Source organism: Myxine glutinosa, chromosome 4, assembly GCF_964187855.1.
Source record: "Myxine glutinosa chromosome 4, kmMyxGlut1.1, whole genome shotgun sequence".
Classification (NCBI taxonomy): domain Eukaryota; kingdom Metazoa; phylum Chordata; class Myxini; order Myxiniformes; family Myxinidae; genus Myxine; species Myxine glutinosa.
In genome coordinates, this window is record NC_136264.1 from 23,638,134 (window position 1) to 23,657,002 (window position 18,869).

General features: G+C 44.1%; 1 protein-coding gene across 1 annotated transcript in view; it reads right to left on the reverse strand.

The window, feature by feature from the left end:
- The window catches only part of LOC137425815 (uncharacterized), a 1,363,480-nt gene that overhangs the window by 1,302,830 nt on the left and 41,781 nt on the right, over positions 1 to 18,869 (reverse strand). Inside the window, exons 41-48 of the mRNA XM_078775194.1 lie at positions 18,513 to 18,790; positions 18,164 to 18,363; positions 17,864 to 18,011; positions 8,043 to 8,153; positions 6,075 to 6,194; positions 4,262 to 4,375; positions 3,993 to 4,106; positions 3,646 to 3,765 (exon numbers count right to left, since the gene is read on the reverse strand). Of these exons, the coding sequence (XP_078631320.1) occupies positions 3,646 to 3,765; positions 3,993 to 4,106; positions 4,262 to 4,375; positions 6,075 to 6,194; positions 8,043 to 8,153; positions 17,864 to 18,011; positions 18,164 to 18,363; positions 18,513 to 18,790 (1,205 nt within the window). The remainder of the gene's footprint in view (positions 1 to 3,645; positions 3,766 to 3,992; positions 4,107 to 4,261; positions 4,376 to 6,074; positions 6,195 to 8,042; positions 8,154 to 17,863; positions 18,012 to 18,163; positions 18,364 to 18,512; positions 18,791 to 18,869) is intronic.

Genomic DNA, 18,869 nt, shown 5'->3' on the forward strand with positions numbered 1-18,869 from the left:
TCCTCTCCAATCACGCCTCACAGTCCTCTCCAATCGTGCCTCACACTCCCCTCCAATCGCTCCTCACTCTGCTCTCCAATCGCTCCTCACTCGCCACTCTAATCGCTCCTCACTCGCCTCTCCAATCGCGCCTCACACTCCTCTCCAATCGCGCCTCACACTCCTCTCCAATCATGCCTCACACTCCTCTCCAATCGCTCCTCACACTCCTCTCCAATCACGCCTCACACTCCTCTCCAATTGCGCCTCACACTCCTCTCCAATCGTGCCTCACACTCCTCTCCAATCGTGCCTCACACTCCTCTCCAATCACGCCTCACAGTCCTCTCCAATCGTGCCTCACACTCCCCTCCAATCGCTCCTCACTCTGCTCTCCAATCGCTCCTCACTCGCCTCTCCAATCGCTCCTCACTCGCCTCTCCAATCGCTCCTCACTCGCCTCTCCAATCGCTCCTCACTCGCCTCTCCAATCGCTCCTCACTCGCCTCTCCAATCGGCTTTTCCCCGTCTCGTTTCTCTCGTTTTTCTCCCGTCTCGTTATTTTTCTTGCTCCATAATGTTCAAGTTTGCATTGACGTTCGTCGATGGACTCGTTCGCCCGTCTCATTCATTTTCTTGCTACATCCTGTTCAAATCTGCGTTCTTCATCGATCGTCTCATTCATTTTGGAAATAGAAGTTTGAACGCAGCGCATGAATTGTCACGATCCTCAAGAGGAAGTGTCTCGTAATCATCAAATGACAAATGGCAAGTAAATTATATTGTGGAAAATTAAAGATTTCAAATAAACCTATTTAAAGTGTATGCGCACATAACTAATAAAAAAAAACGAAGAAATATCTCTCAGTAATTTCCTGAAACATATTTTACTTCCGGCTAATAATGTTGAATGAAATAAAAATGAAGAAATATATGTCGGCATCATTGTTGCCGTTTTTGTGACGACTCATCAAACGAAAAAGTAATATATCTTAACAGAAAAGCAAAAGCGAATTTTAAATATATGTCGACACGTTGCCGTCGGTGTCATGTTGGGCGGTGTATGATACATCATGACGCGATTTAAAAAATATATCTCTGCATTTTCCCGCGTGTGTGGAATGTTCTCAATTATTGCTGACACCGAGTCTAAAACCATCGCTAAAAATGAAATCAGATGGTGAGTTAGATTGGAGATAAAGGCGTGAGAGACTCAATGGCCTTGAAGTTACAGGCCTTTGAGAATTCATTTCGTTCTATAAACGGAAACTTTCATCGGATTTTCTTCCCGTTTTTTTTCAACCGAGTCTAAAACTATATTAGCGACTGTGAAAAATGAAATGATATATCGAATTTGATTTGAAATAAAATTGGGAGAGAGAGCAAGACACCACGGGCCTATAAAACAGGCCTCAAAGCTATGCGAGTTAATCAAATGGTGGATATTTGCTTATATGAAGCGAAACCTCTCCCAGAATGGGTGGAGCTACTCTGCAAACCGAGTAAGCCACACCCCGGACAGACGCCCAACAGACAGAATCATCTACGGCTATTATAATATATATATATATATATATATATATATATATATATATATATATATATATATATATATATATATATATATATATATATATATATATATACAGACTTGGCATTTAATATGGAATATTTTTTTTGTGGGGGTGAACTTACTTTTCAAGGTGTCTTAGAACCAAAAGTTCATTGGAATTATGTTGAAATTATTCTAGATTTTGTTAATGTGACCTTTAAAAGAAACAAAAACCACATTTGACATTTCGAAACAAATAAATTGATCCTTGAAAGTGATGTAAACTGATATCGAACTCAATTCATGGACAGTACTGTGTTAAACTTCTGTACGTTTTCCAGAAGCATCTCTTTATTTTGCACATTAGCCTATTTTTTTTTTAACAAAAACAAAAGTTAAATTACGACTGGGATTACGGACAGTAAAATTACAGTTCAGTACTTCGTGTAACCCCCACGAGTATTCAGGAGAGCACGTACACGTTGAGGCATGCTGTTCACGAGATTTGCCAAGGTTTGGACAGGAATCGCTTGCCATGCAGTGACAATAGCCTGCTGCAATTCACGCACAGAGGTCGGCTGCTGGTCCAAGTGGTCGATTTGACGCGTTAATTCTGCCCTCAAGTACTCTATCGGATTCATATCCGGGGACATGGCAGGCCACTCCATATGCTCTACACCACGGTCAGCAAGAAAGTGTTGGATCATGCGAGCACGATGAGGCCGTGCATTGTCATCTTGGAAAAGGCAGAATGATGATTGTCATGGGGCCCGCAAGGCCAACCCCCGCTCCAGCGGGGAAAATGGCCTTAAAACGATCATTCATTCCCTTATTTAAAAACTGCTTTGAGATTTTACTTCTCAATAAAAAATGTGATTTAAGAAGTTCGATTGATATAAGAAAGAAATTTGAAAAGACAATGAAAAGTGGGATGTAAGAAATTTGATTGATTGAAAACTTAAAAGTTGCTATTTCCTGGACTATTGTGAGAAACTCTTTGTGGACTATTTGTACACTCCACATGTGTGTTGTGTAACATTCCTCATAACAAATGGAATGTGTTGATGAATAAAATTTGCACACAATCATTTTCTGTTTCTCATACTTGTGTTTCTCATACATACATATCCCTGGTGTTGGGCTAGCGGCTAGGGTGCCGGCTTAGGATCCTAGGATCCTGGGTTCGAATCCCGGTCGATGGCTGAATTAACGCCAGGGGGGTTGACTCAGCCTGTCATCCTTCCGAGGTCGGCTAATTGAGTACCAGTTCACTGGTAATTCCCTGTTTGTCGTTAAAGGCCACAAAAAGGGTTGGCGTCAGGAAGGGCATCCGGCCGTAAAACATTGCTTCAAAAAGGGGACCAAAAAAAAACAACAACCACGGTTCCCGAAAAAGGCCAACCCCCGCTTTGCGGGGGAAAATGGCCTCTAAAGGTGGTTATTATATTTATTTACTTGTAATAAGCTTGGTGCCAGCCCTGGCACCTTGGTCCCTGGCCTTGGGCTTGGCCAGCCTTGGTCCCTGGTGTTGGGCTAGCGGCTAGGGTGCCAGCTTAGGATCCAAGGATCCTGGGTTCGAATCCCGGTCGATCGCTGAATTAACGCCAGGGGGTTGGACTCAGCCTGTCATCCTTCCGAGGTCGGCTAATTGAGTACCAGTTCACTGGTAATTCCCTGTTTGTCGTAAAAGGCGACAAAAAGGGTTGGCGGCAGGAAGGGCATCCGACCGTAAAACATTGCTTCAAAAAGCGGACCAAAAAACAACAACAACCACGGTCCCCGAAAAGGCCAACCCCCGCTTTGCGGGGAAAAATGGCCTCTAAACGGTGGTTATACTTGTAATAAGCTTGGTAATAAGCTTTATGTTTCTTGGCAATAAGCCAAATGTTCTGTGAGATTTATCAATGAATAGTGATAAATACCAAAATCCATCTGGTGTTTTCATCTTTTTTTCTGCCAACTTTTTGACTGTGTAAAGACCTTGCTTTGCCTTTAAGCTCTATTTTTGAAGAAACTGTTTACACAGAGGTGTTGTTGCTTCATATTAGCAGGCTTGAGTGTGGACTACTCTACAAGTATGCAACAATGCAGACAATGGGACAGAGGAAATGTACCGTTGCAGGTGATTCCATCTCCAAGGTAACCTTCCTTGCAGGTGCAGGTGTAGGAGCCATCAGTGTTGGCGCAAGTGGCCCGGTGGAGATTGCAAGGGTGTGAAAGGCACTCGTCAATATCTGTGGCACATGGACGATAGCATGTCAATGATAATGCAGAGAGAAATAGTCACATTCTTGTGAAAAAATAAAGTGAACATTACAGGCAGAACATGAGTTTAGGCGCAGAGAATCCAATAAAACTTGAGCAATTTTGTGTTCCGGCACACAAAAATGTACATGCCTTGAGCTAATATTAGACTTTATCACTTCGTGTAAAAGCCTATTTATTAATGTAATAAACTTACCGTGTGAACAATTGTTTCCAGTCCATCCTTTCGGACAAATGCAAGTGAATGTGTTTGCACCATCTACGCAAGTTCCACCATTGTGACAAGAGTCTGGTGTGCAGTCATCCTTGTCTGTATAATGGGGAGGAGAAATAGTAAGTTTCAAGTTGATTCCAAAATCACTATTAACACAACACTTACACATAATTCCACAGAGAAGTGGGTATTATCAGTTAATTTACAGGCTATTTGGGTAAAATAATGTGTGGAGCAACAATGGTACTCACTTATGCTGCAGTATGTCCCGGAAAATCCAATAGCGCATCTGCACTCAAAAGCGTTGGTCTTGTCAATGCACGTGCCACCGTTCAGGCAGTTAATATTTACACAATCATCAACGTCTGAAATGGCAAAAATGAAGAAAACATCAACATGGGTAAACCATAAGTGATTTATATGCACCACTCAGCCAACTTAACAGCCATTTCAAAGGACCCGGTGATATGAACTGCCTGCAAAGCATCAAGATAATTGATTAGAAATTGGCCAATAATCAGTCTGCACAAGTCTTGATGACTCTGAGCTCTCCTATCAGCACTCGTGGGTAATTACAAAAATCAATGTCAATTCCTGTATTTTTAATAATGGAAAAAATATACTTCTACAAAAGCTAATATCTACCATATGAAAGACAATTTCTATGTGTGTGTTTGTACAGATGTCTGTCCCCCCCATAAAGGTAGATTTTAAAGGCCAATCTTTTAACATGAATGTGTGTTCATTATTGTTTATGTTTGAGGATAAAACGAACTCGAAAAACATTTTCCATAAAAGGGTAATTAGGTCCCTTCTATTGAAATTGTAGACGGTGGCTTGCAAACTGAGCCTCAAGGGCGGTGTACAGAAGTGTTAAAAAAAAAACTAACAATAAATACAAGGCACAGGGAGGTGAAATTCACTACACATGATGTACAACGCACGCAGAGTAAAACGATTGTTCATTTACGTCCGTATGTCTAATAAATAAATAAAAACACATCAGCACACCTGACACGAGGCCGAGGCTTCAGACTTTGGCATGCACATGAGGCTCCACCCGTCGAATAAACTCTTCCAACCCGTCATTTTTGACGGTTTTTAGACGAGTAAAGAATAATAAAGATGAACAAGCAAATAAATACAATGTACAGTATGTTGACAACAGTCATTGTTAGGATTGCCAATTGGTCTGAGATTCATTCCCGAATCTAGCTTGCTGGTTACACCATTATGAAGAGTGGCTGTGCTACTGATGCAGTGCCCCCTGCATGTCAGGACAAGAGTTTGGCCAGGGCGTTAAAGATAACCCGATGAATCGACATCCAAAGATACCATGGCATCTTTAACCGACACCAGCAAATGTTAGTGGATGGGACGCCCAATTTAACGTCATTCTGAAGGATGACACAGTCATTGATACAATGCTTTGTCTGTGAAGTACCAATCCTGATACAGCTCTCTGCACGTGAAGCGAAGTATCAATTTGACAGTTTATATCAGGGTCAAGAATCAAACACAAACTAGAGGATTCAGAGATGAGTGCACCACCTCAGCACCACCTCAGCACCATCTCCGTCATCTGACAGAAACAGCAGTTGAAATGACATCTACAACAATAAAAATCCTCGAAAATACTGCAGTTGCAGCAATAAAACATCAAATTCATAACCAGCTTATCAACAACAAGAGTGGTAATAAAGGGTGGGAGGGGAAAAAGAGGAGTGAAAATACAGGAGTGAAACTTAGTCCGTGGAATGAAATTGAATCTCCAAATCTCGTTTTAGGGACCGGAGTATTAGTTTAAAAAGCAAAATGATGGTGAACTCCCTGTTTCACAACAGCCATAAGTAACCACTCACTCCCAGATACCAGTTCACACTGATTGACTATAAAATTCCCTGTGATAGATACTAAAACCGGACTGATGAAACTGCCCCCCAAATTCCCCCACCAAATATGGAATCAAATAAATAAATAAATATAAATAATGACATTATTCAGACCGGAATGAAAGTGAATGTATCGACAATTGAAGCAAACTACACAATCCAGTTTACTTACTCCGAATGCAGTCGATTCCTTCTGCGTCTTCCCAGCCACTGTTACAGACACATTGGTAATCGTTGACCATATTTGCACAGGTTCCATTGTTACACGAAACTGCTGCACAGTTGTCAATCTCTGAAAAACAAAGGATATTTTAAAATGGAGGAATAAGAAATGTTTTAATAAAGTGATATGTTCAAATTCAACAAAGTTAATGGTTCTGTTTATTATATTGTTTTTATCATTATTAATTTCAAGTGAATACCACCCATCACTTTGCTAATGGAAATATTACGAGAGGAGGGGTGAGACAAAAGACTGGGAGAGAGAGAGAGAGCGGAGAGAGAGGGGAAGGGAGGGGAGGAGAGAGGAGGGGGAGAGAGAGGAGGGGAGTGGGATAGTGATGAGGGAGAGCAGAGTGAGGAGGGAGAGAGGGAGGAGGGAGGAGGAAGCAACGTGAATTCACAGGAATACTGAGAGAGGGGGGAGAGAAAGAAAAAAGAGGAGAGAGAGGGGTGCGAGAGAGAAAGAGGAGAGAGAGGGGAGGAAGAGAAAGAGGACAGAGAGTGGTGGGAGAGAGAGAGGTTGGAGAGAAAGAGATTTAGTGGAGAGAGGGATAGGGGAGAGGGGGAGAGGAGGGGAGGGGAGGAAAAAGGGCAGGGGTCGGAAGAGGCGGATGAGAAGGAGAAATGGGGAAAGAGAGGAGGGAGGAGGAGAGAGGAAGGGGAGGAGAGTGACGCCTCATCACACGTCACAAAATCCCATGGACCTCATGTACTAAAGGGGGAATGCGTTGCTGACAGAAAATAAAAAAGAGTGGAAATTTTTTGGAGTAAATGAATTGAAATATTTTTACAATCAATAATAATACATGTTATATATAATAATATCTATAATTATATATATATATAATAATCTAGCGAGCTATGATGTCAGGTAGATATCATGTTCGTCTCTCCTATCATACGTGCACATATGTAGATAGTAGTTTTGCTCTGTAAATATATGTTTTTAATAAAGTGATTCAATGGACCTTTGAGCCGGTGGTCTTTAGGTGTAAGACCCTTGATTTCCCTCCACAGTTGCTTGAAGTTTAGCATTTAAAAGGATAAAGCACGGACAATCCCCATAAGTTGGCATCCTTGGGGAAGAAGAAATTCCTCCTTAGGAAATGTGGTGAAAAAGGCGTTGTTGTGATGTTGCTGGTACCCAGAGTGCACCAGGACGTGATGCATTTACCCAAGCTCAGAGGCTGGGTTGGTCTCATCTTGCAGTCCATCGAGGTAAGCACACTTGCCTCTGAGCTGTCTTGCCAAAGGTTTGAATCTCGGCCCAGCTATGAACCGTCAACTGTCATCATAGTCTTTCAAATGCATGGGAACTCTTGAATGTGTGTGACTTCCATTGGCAGGATGTTATGCTGGAGGACCCACCTTCTCGCATTAATTGGTGGACTTTAAATATGCCAGATTGTCATTCGCAAAGAGGAGGCAAGATACAGCGAGCACTCAGGCCAAATTCTAAATTGCTGATCCAACCAACAGGGGGTACTGAACAGAGGCACAACCACTGGAGAAGCAACGGGAATGATAAAAAAGAACATTATAAAGATCTTAAAAACCATCCTTGGGAATATGACAAATGACCTGCAAAAGAGCACTTGGAACAAAACTTCACAAATTTGTCCATGAATCCCCCACTGAAACTGAGGGGGATACTCAGAGACCAGGGGAGGACTCTATTCCACTTTCTGAAACCTGCATATGGAGGGAGATAACAGCCACATAACAACACAACCTCTATCCAAACACCACAGCGCGCACGCACGCACACACACACACACACACACACACACACACACACACACACACACACACACTAGCCTCTCCTGTCCCTTTGGGAATGGTTGACGCTAATTAGTGTGATCAATCAAGAATGTTGCAAAATGTAACTGATACAGGGTAGAAGAATGTGCAAACTTACTTTTTTCACATAATATGCCAGTGTAACCAACCATACAGGTACACTTAAACGAAGCTCGGATATTCGTGCAGGTGCCATATGAGCATGGGTTCGATAAGCACTCGTTTATATCTGCAAGAAAATGAGCAAAATGAGTTGGGCAAAAGCACATGAGAGGAAATCATACAAAGCTGCAAGTCTGACACCCAAATAAATACACCTGCATGAACATTATATGTGCAAATATGTCATCCGAGCAACTCCTACAAGTAGCAATGCTTGTTACCCTGCACTCGCGAAGCAAAAACAGGGTTAGGCATTCGGTTGTGTCCGTGTGATGTACGTGTCTGCATTTTTAAAATTCATTTTCTCGGCAAACATTGGTCTGATTGACACAAAGGTTTAACATAGGAGCGCCTCCACCTGTATAATTTTTTTTCATACTTAGGACGTCATACGTCACGTGGTACAGACGCCATCTTGGAAAAACGTTACACCTCAAAATCTCCCAAACTGCTCCATGCAAAAAATTGAAACATGGCTCATTGTCAAGTACTCTCCATGGGAAACATGACATATTAACGATGATGTCATCTGTGCCTTCGTTATGACGTCATAATTCGAGAAGTATAACACTTCATCCAACTTGAAAGGAATGAAGGATGAAGTGGGACAAATCGTTGTGGACCCAGATGTAATTAAAGGAAGATGGAAGAGATATATGGAAATACTGTTGAATACAGAGAATGAATGGGATGGCAACATAGAGAGTAACCCAGTTTTAGGACCGGCACAGAAGATAACCGAGAAGGAAGATGAGGAAGCGATTAAAGCAATGAAGAGTAGAAAAGCGGGAGGGCCGACGGGAGTTGTGGGAGATATGTTGAAGGCAGCAGGAAATTGGGGTGTGAAGAGAATGACAGAGATCTGCAATCTGGTGGTGAAAGAAGGCCGCATTCAAGTGGATTGGGAACTGAGTACCCTAGTCCCTCCATATGTCGAGATCATGCCTTTTGTTGTGCCTTATGTAATTGTGGTTTGCATTTAATAATGGTTGCTTTGTGAAAAGGATTAAGCTTACTATGTTCCCTCTTGCTTTTGAACTATGCTTTATTGTCCAACTGTGCCAAGGAATGTAGAAAGATAGTGAAACTGCTTGCTCTGTTAGACCCCCTCGTGAAAACGCGTCTGTCTGTCCTTGACCAAAGGCCAGCATGGAAGATAAGTTTTGAGAATGTCACAGTGCTCTTTCTCCCGCATCTTTCCCTTTGCTCATGCCAAAGAAGATAGGGTCTCGGTGGGAGATGTCTAGCCCGTTTTCCTTTGTCCGTGCTCATTTTTTAGCGGAGATTTTTTGTATAATTTTGTGTACATAAAGAAACTCTGGGTTGCCAATTTTCTAGGAGTGTATGTGGCCATGCTGTTCAATTGTGAATGGTATGACTCTTACACCCTCCACAGCGCTGTGATATTGGTTCATCATTAAATCTTGTTATCCCTTGAACTCAAGGTGTGGAACATGGTTCTATTCTCCTCAGTTTGGTGTCAGGAGTGGGATCCGACTCTGAGTGATATTTGGGAGGCAGACCCTGTGGAGACAGCGGAGAGGCTGGCCAGCACTGATTCGATTAACGTGAGCTTTCATACTGAGGGGTCTTTCCAAATTGAGCTCCGTTCACTCACCCAGGCTGTCTGTTTCCCATTTCGTCGTTCCGTGCTTGGATCACGAACAAAATTGGAATCTGGTGTGTAAGTACAGGCCTATTTGGCTCGGGTAACAAGTTGTCTATTGATGAACCAAGAAATGGGGGTCAGTTAGCAAAAAGGGGGGACTTCTTGGTAAAGCCAAGAACTTCCCAGGCAGGGCAGTCTAGAGACAAGATGGAGTTGATGGGGTTGATAGTAACCAAAGAAAGTATTGGCTGCGGGCTAACGGAGGAGACCCAAGGAGGATGGCCAGGATAAGTGTTAAGCTAAGTTAAGAAGGGAGAACCCCTTTAGGAAAGCCCTGGCATGGGTGATAAGTTAGACAAGTTAGAAGCGCTATACAAGCATTGACCGCGAGTTAGCGCCGCGGGAGGACCGGATTAGGGAAATATCGGCGCGGTAAACTAAAAGGCAGGATTTTTCGGTGGATGGCCTCGGGGCGCTTCCTTGCGCCTTGTACGCATCACGAGCTGCTTCTTGCAAATGGGGGTCGTGCTGCCGTGCGCTGGGAGCGACCGCCTGGGCGCATGGATGGGAAAATGTTCCGTGCACGTTAATTAAATATCTTAAGGGAGATTAAGGTATGTCGGAGTAATACTCAATCTGAAGTAAACTAGAATGATTTGAGTTCTGGAGACGGAGTGCGTGTATTCAATGCATTCGGGTGGCCGAGTCAGGCGAAAAAAGGATTATAATGAGCCAGGTAAGAAAATGATGCAACCAGCCGCATCGGGTGGTTGCACCTTTATGAAAAACTGAAGATGAGGGAAAGAATAACGTGCGGAGTTGCCGCATGGGGATGCAGGCCGGCTAGCATGGAGGCCGGCGAGATAAGCAGAAGATTGGGAGAGACCCAAAAATCCTGTGAACAGGTGCAGTTGGGATTGAGACGGACGAGTGTGGGAGAGCCGTCTGGAGAGAAAGGCGCATTATGGAACAGGAAGATGCGTGAGTACGGGGGAGAACCCTGCTATGAGGTTGCTTGGAGGATGTGTGCCCAAATGCATTGTGGGCCACTTCAACTTTCCTACACGTGAGTCGTTCATGCCTTGCCAGCAAGGTGCTTCATGCGGTGTGCTATGCGCCATGTCGGTATAGTGGTCGCCTGTGACTCCTGCCATGCAATATCATGAGGAATACATTGTTTGATAATGGAATTATAAGAGGAATGCTGAATTAACGTTGATAGTAATGTGAAGTATATTAAATGAGGCGATTGACGTGGTTGAATGTAGGATTTCAAGGCAATAATGAATTTCCGGTGCCAACAGGAAGTCTTGGTTTTGTCCATTGTCCATACAATGAATGATGTATAGTGTGGATGAGGTCTCTCTGAATGAGGTGAATGAGGTTGTCTACAGCGGATGAAATAGAGAATGGCAGTTGCAAGACCGAGGTACGGATGTGATGCGGAATGGCAGCTGGACGATGCATCGGCACATTTGTGTTGATCAATGCGCCGGACAACGGCTTTCCAGGCAAGCGGTGGTGGTATGATTTAGTTATGAAAATGCATATGGGTCTCAGGGCAGATAATGCGAGACAAGCTGCCCCACAGGCGGATGGGGGAAAGTATTGGAGAAGATAATGTGGGTCGAACGCTCATCCGAGGGATGAAAACGGTCGAGGTTTCAACTGTCGGCATGTGATGTGGTTCACGCCGGGCGAATGATGTGTGGATGGGTTGCGTAATGGCTAATGCATCTTGGAGATGCATCGGTGCAAAGACACAGGGAAGGTGCTGAGAGTGGCACGGAGTACGAGTTGGTTGTGGCAGGTGAGAAGGAATGCACACCTGGAATGGAGTGTGCGAACGACGAGTGTGTGCGGTGGTCAGGTGTGTAACGAAGCCTGGGAGCGGAATGAATGTGCGGAAGGTGTGCACCAGGTAAAGGGTGCTGCATGATAGAGCACGCCTCCCTAGAAAGGCTGTGGGGAAGTTATTGGTTATTTTGAGGTCCATTTCGCTCCATTTCGGATTTTAGTGAGACCCCTCTTGCAGAGGCAAGTTGTATTTTTTTAAGATGACATCTGTTTTAATTTGTTTTGGGATTTGACTTGGGATTGCAGAATGCGTTGAATAAAGGCAAGAATGACGTGATGCTGGCGTGTGCCATTTATGGGTGCTGAGTGTACATGACTGGTGAGCGGGCGGCATGTGTGCTGAGTCCAATCGGAAGGATGGATGGTTATGGTTTCACCCGGTCTGTTTATCTGTCTGTCTGTCCGGACACGGAGCTCTTGGGGAGAGCCAGGATGGGTTGGGGTGACCAAGATGAATGTGGACGATATATTAATTGTTTGCCATTGTGAAAATTTTGCCCTCGATTTGAGACGAAGACATATGGCATTTGCTGTCCGGCTCAGGTTGGCTGGTTTCCTCAGCTCTGGAGGATCAGAGCGGGTGGATATTTTAAGCTGATACTCCTATGACAAATGTTGATACTCCTATGTGATGCGGGGTATGTGTGTGGTGATGGTGTCTGGGGCCTCGGGGTTTGCCCCTGCCTATTTGCCGGTCTGTCTGTCTGTTACATTTGACCCTCAGAAAAGGTTTCGTGAAATTTCAGAATTGGACAGCCCATGTGTTATGACATGCTTGGGTGTATCAAAAATTTGCTGAAAAGACGTGGTGCGTCAGACAAATCGATTAAATTTTCGTGGGAAAGATGATTGAGAAGGACTTCAAGGGCAGGTGGGTGGTCACCTGCTGTGAATTGTGGTGGAACATTCGAGATGTCCCCTAATACAACGAGGGGACGAATTGGTTTGTAAATGTGTTGTGCAAGTACTTTCTCTGTAGGTAGCCAAATTCTACCTGGGGTAAGTCCAGGTGGAGAGGGGAGTTGTCTCTGGTGCCTTGCTCCATGGAGCAGTCCTGGTGTTGAGTCTCATATAATCGTGGTTAAAGTACATGTGCAAACAAAAGTGTACTTTGGTTTGTATGACTAGAAGAGAAAAGACAACATGGGTTTGTTTTTGGGAATGCTAGCTTGGTGGGGGTGTGAAGGTCACGGCGTGCTGGGATATCTTTGTGTACAGTTGCTGGCTTGGACTGACTTGTGTGCGGGGGAAAAAGAAAACAATTGGAGCTGTTTCGGAGAAACAGTGGCTTGGTTGGAGGTTGGGATCCAGTATTCTGTTGGGAGCACGCAATCTGAACAGAATGGATTGCCATTGGCTATTTTTCAAATGATTTTATCAAAAGGATGGCTCCTGAGTAAGGGGAGGGAGCAGGGGAAATATATTCACTGTAACAGGTGCATGTGATGCTGTAGGGAGGAATTAGAGGAAATCGGGTTGAATTTAAATTGAAATGAAGATTGGAAAAGTGGATAGGGAAATTGGGTTCTTGACATGCACCAGCGTTGACGGATCATTCATTAGTACCGCAAAAAGGGGGAAGACAGGGAAACATTGCTGCCACCACAATAGCGCTGCACCAGGAAATATCTCTACCATATTTTCGTGAAAAATCCAGATGGGGCCATAACAGTGTATGGGGAAGCGTTGTTAAATGGTAGTAGGTTTAGACAGGTATTGAAAGGGTTCGTGCAATGTCATTTTGGGGGGTAACCATGCTCCAGGTGGTGGGGCAGCCGGGATACAAATGGGGGTCGGCCAATTTAAGGATGTGGATGCGCACACACCTGGAACAAGGCATGTTCCTAAAGCTTAGGTGTAAATGTTGGTTGGAAAGGGGAATGAGTTCTGCGGAAATGAATTCACTTATTGGATGTTGTTGAATCTGTCTGTTTAAGAACATTGGGGCTTGTGGCTTGCCATTGTCTGTCAGCCAGTTATGGTGGGCAGAGGGAAGAGGGAGTAATGATGCTCCTGCCCCTTGCTTGGCAAAAGGTAGAGGTGGTGGTGGGCCAAGATGGATCAAAATAGGCCATGGAACAAAATTGAGCTCTCAAGAGCTGAGGTGATTTTAACCTGAGGATGCATCTCTCGATGGACCCCAGGCTGGTCCGAGGTGTGAAATATGGTGACATTGTCTTGTGGACAATTTGTGAGTGGCTAGACAGACGTGCCTGGAAGGGGAAATTGTATTCATAACTCATGTGGGTTGTGTCTGAAGGAAAGGTTCGGGAGGAAGTGTGAAGAAGGTCGTGGAAAGTGCAAAGATGATTGGATTGGAAAGTCGAATCAGATGGATTTATTTGTCAATGACAGGTGACTCTGCAGGAATTGTTGAGGAAGTAGAGGAAAGGGTTGTAAAAAGTTAATGGAAAAGGCAGGAAATAAAGGAAAGTGGTTAGTTATGGACTGTTGTTTTTGTTATAAGAAGGTGATACAAGGGGTTGGCTTGCACTGGGAGGGACCAATGAATGTAAAGTTGTGAATTTCGTTTAATAACGTTGCGTTAGATTGCTACACGCAGAATGACCCCAATCGAGGAGGTGATTGGGGGCTGGTGAAGATTGGATCACGGCTCTGCAGACCAGATGAACAGAACTCCACCAGGTACGTGGGAATCACATCAATTGAATTATTGCTCAAAGGGAGGTGATAGAGCAAAATGAAGAAGATTGTCATGGGGACCGCAAGGCTAACCCCCGCTCTTGCAGGGAAATGGCTTTGGGAGGCTAGTTGTTGTTGTTTTGGTAGACTCTAGGTTCTAAAACCTAAGGCAAAATGCACAGGAGGGTAGAGTTGGTGATTGCGGACAGAGATTAGCCAGAGAACTTGGAGACGATTTCGTTATTTTTCAGATAATTTTTCCAGTGGGTTTATACTGGTGTGAAATTCACGTATCTAGGAAAAAGGGAAAAAATGTCCAGGTATTGATAGGATAACAGTGAAATTTTGAAGGGGAGAATACCGATTATTTCCATTGACCGATTATGGTTGGGGGGGAAATGGTTGGTAAATCATGTATTATTAGATGTAGGGAAGATGATTAAAAGGAAGGTATTTTCGGAAATTGGTGAAAGTAAATATGGCATTTGAATTTCCAGACACGACGCAGGAAATGCGGCTATGAATAAGCCAACCATCTGAGAGATGAGGTAACTAAATGCCAATTGGTGGGATGGGGGGCTAGGAATTTGATCATGGTGTGTGTAAGAAAGTATTTTTCAGGATGGACGATGAAGAAACTGCCGTCGGAAGACCATGATCTTGACCGCCGAGGCCGTCGACCTGAACGAGCCCCTGGGCGATGCCAATGTGACCGGCGCATCAGAAGACTGTTGATTTATTTGATTTATTGTGATGATTTTGTTGTAAATCCCCTGCGGGAATTGGCTAATGCTTCTTATGTATTATAAACACACAGCTGCACATCTCCGCTTGATCCGACTATGGATCTGACTGCAACGCTGGGTCTGGCTGCCAAAGGACCTGACACTGATACTCTGGATCCACAAGCTGATTATGCGTCCATGAACGTCTTTGACACAAAAGGAAGTTTCTCTCTTTACTTTGAATTGTAATGCTCTGTACTCTGGCCAGGAACACGTGACACAAGATATTAATTACATTATGTATTCCTCAGAAAAACAGCATGGACGTCGATTAACTTCGAAGATCGGGAAGGACCAGGTCTGTGCGAGGACGGGGAGCCCTTCGATTGGGGGGGATTTCAGCCACACCTACGCTGCTGCAAGGGTGGGTTGATAGACCCCCCCGGGCAACATCCTTGGCCGGACCAGGCGCCTTTGTTGCGGATCTGAAAAGTTAATAGATCTTCATGTTCTGGACCTTCATGTTCCAAACACGCACAACATGACACACCTTCCAAGCGTGCATGCGGGGTACTTTATGTGTGTGACATGCCCTTGGAGGACACACATACAACACTCAATAAAGCCCAATGTGGCCACATATAACACTATTCTCTTTTGCTTTGCAAATAAAGCCGATGTGGCCTGGTCTCTGTGATAAGTAGTCTCGTAGAGACCAAATGGGGGAATGTCGAGATCATGCCTTTTATTGTGCCTTATGTAATTGTGGTTTGCATTTAATAATGGTTGCTTTGTGAAAAGGATTAAGCTTACTATGTTCCCTCTTGCTTTTGAACTATGCTTTATTGTCCAACTGTGCCAAGGAATGTAGAAAGATAGTGAAACTGCTTGCTCTGTTAGACCCCCTCGTGAAAACGCGTCTGTCTGTCCTTGACCAAAGGCCAGCATGGAAGATAAGTTTGGAAAATGTCACAGTGCTCTTTCTCCCGCATCTTTCCCTTTGCTCATGCCAAAGAAGATAGGGTCTCAGTAGGAGATGTCTAGCCCGTTTTCCTTTGTCCGTGCTCATTTTTTAGCGGAGATTTTTTGTATAATTTTGTGTATATAAAGAAACTCTGGGTTGCCAATTTTCTAGGAGTGTATGTGGCCATGCTGTTCAATTGTGAATGGTATGACTCTTACACCCTCCACAGCGCTGTGATATTGGTTCATCATTAAATCTTGTTATCCCTTGAACTCAAGGTGTAGAACATGGTTCTATTCTCCTCACATACAAGGGGAAAGGTGACCCTCTGGACTGTGGCTCGTATCGAGCGATAAAGTTATTGGAGCATGGAATGAAGGTATTGGAAAGGGTGTTGGAGAGGAGGATAAGGAAGAAAGTGAAGATTGACGAAATGCAGTTTGGATTTATGCCAGGAAGAGGAACGACAGACGCGCTCTTTATTGTGAGGCAGTTGCAGGAGAAGTACATGGAGAAGAGGAAGAAGTTGTTTCTCGGGTTTGTTGATCTGGAGAAAGCATTCGATAGGGTTCCACGCGAAGTATTGACATGGGCATTGAGGAAGTTAGGCGTGGAGGAATGGTTGATCAGAGTAGTGATGGCAATGTACAAAAGAGCGTGCACAGCTGTAAGGACGAAGGACGGGAACAGTGGTGAGTTTGAGGTGAAGGTGGGAGTGCATCAGGGGTTGGTACTAAGTCCACTACTATTTGTATCTGTGATGGAGGTGCTGGCTCAGAACGTAAAGGAGGGTTTACCGTGGGAGTTGTTGTGTGCAGATGATCTGGTGTTGATTGCAGAAAGCATGGATGGACTGAAGGAGAAGATGAACAAGTGGAAGGAATGTATGGAGACGAAAGGTCTGAAGGTGAATATTGGAAAAACAAAGGTGTTGGCAAGTGGTAAAGCATGTGGTGAAGGTGGAAAGAACTGGGAGGTGGCCATGTGCTATGTGCAGGAAGGGTGTCGGAGTGTACTCAATTCAATGTACAATGTGTGCTGAGTGGGTTCATCAAAAATGTAGTGGTTTGAGAGGGTCATTAACCAGTGTGGCAGCCACATTCAGGTGTGCACAGAGGGAGCACAGTAAGGTGTGCACAGAGGGAGCTGCAGATGGAGGAAATTTTGAGTTGGATCTTGGAGACGGCGTGAAGCTGGAAGGTGTGAAAACATTTTGTTACCTAGGAGACATGCTGAATGGAGAAGGTGGATCAGACTCGACAACGGTTGCTGGAGTGAGATGTGCATGGAAGAAGTTTCGGGAACTGAGTGGCGTGCTGATGAGGAGGGGGAGTGTCGTTGAAGCTGAAGGGAAAGGTGTATGCTGCATGTGTGAGAAGTGTTATGATTTATGGGAGTGAGACATGGGCAATGAACGGAGAGCAGCAACGAAGGCTGGAAAGGGTGGAAATGCGAATGGTAAGGTGGATGTGCGGAGTATCGTTGAGAGAGAGGAAGACAAATGATGAATTGCGAAAAATGATGGGAATAGAGCCTGTGATTGATGCTGTGAAGAGGAACAGGTTGAGATGGTTTGGTCATGTGTTGAGGAAGGATGAAAGTGACTGGTTGAGAAGAGTGATGGAAATGAATGTGCAAGGAAGTAGAGGACAGGGAAGACCGAGAAAGACTTGGCTGAAGATGGGCGAAGAAGAAATGCGGGCAAGGGGGTTAACAAGGAGAGAGGCAGGAAATAGGGCAAAATGGAGAAGATTGTCATGGGGATCGCAAGGCTAACCCCCGCTCTTGCAGGGAAAATGGCCTTTAAAATGCCTGTTGTTGTTGTTGTATTGAGTTTTACTTTCACAAAAATTATACAAACAAATTACTTTAGTTACAAGAATATGAATTCGTTTATGTTCAGGAAGAGGATGGTAGAAAGAGTGATAATAAATGTTGCCTCACAAAGCAGGTGTCATGTCCCTTTGATCAAATCCTACCGATTGGATGACAGCCCAAGGTTCCATGTTCATCAGCTTTGCATTCGTTGGTGTTCAAGTCACAGGTGAGAGAAACACAGGTGATATTTCCACCGGTTTGGCAGACGCACTGTTGGCTGCAATCCTCAGTAATGTAGGACTCATTGAACTGAAGAGAAATCCTCAATGTCATTATTGCCGATACAATTGTGTGACAATCAAAAGCTCTCAAACAAAAGCTAAACAAAGGAAAAACATTCACAATTCATTCCTGTGTGACTCCTAAGTCGAGGGTTTTTATTCAGATGTCTCTATACTCACGTTGTAATAATTGTTATCCTGCATACAACCGCATTCCACTTCCTTGATGCAATGATCCACATCCCACAAAAGGCCAGGGTCACATACACAGCCCTCAACACAAGTGCTCTGTTTTAACTCTTTCGTTTCAGAATTGGAGCAAGTTGCAACAGTTTCAGGAACGCACGTTGAGTAGGAGCTATTTGATGGGCATTGCAGAGCTGAGAGATAAGAAAAGGCAATCCTGGTCATAAAGATGTCTGTAGTTACAATAATGATAATGCATCAATTACACACCCGTGCGTGCTATATTTGCTGCTGTCATTTATGAAAATAAATTGACAATCATATAAAGTTAATTCCATCTTACGGCAAAGTTCTGGTTTTCTCCATGTTGGCATTTTCACTCCATCAGCCGAACACATGGTAAAGTAAGATTCCAAAGAATCGCACAGGGCTTCCTTATCCATGTCACGGACAACATATTCAAATACGCAGTCTTCGGATAAATGTTGTGGGCTGAGTTTGCCATGGCAAGCAGCAAAAGGTCCATCCTTGAGGAGCAGCATCCCACAAGAGTCGTTCTTTCTCGCTTTCTCCTTCAACGTTTCATTCAGGTACACGGTTGTGCCATCATCATCAACATCTCTGTGGGTTCAAACGATAATCAAAATGAGCAATGCATTGCGGACGTGTTCATTTGAGGTGTTCCTGATATTCATCAATT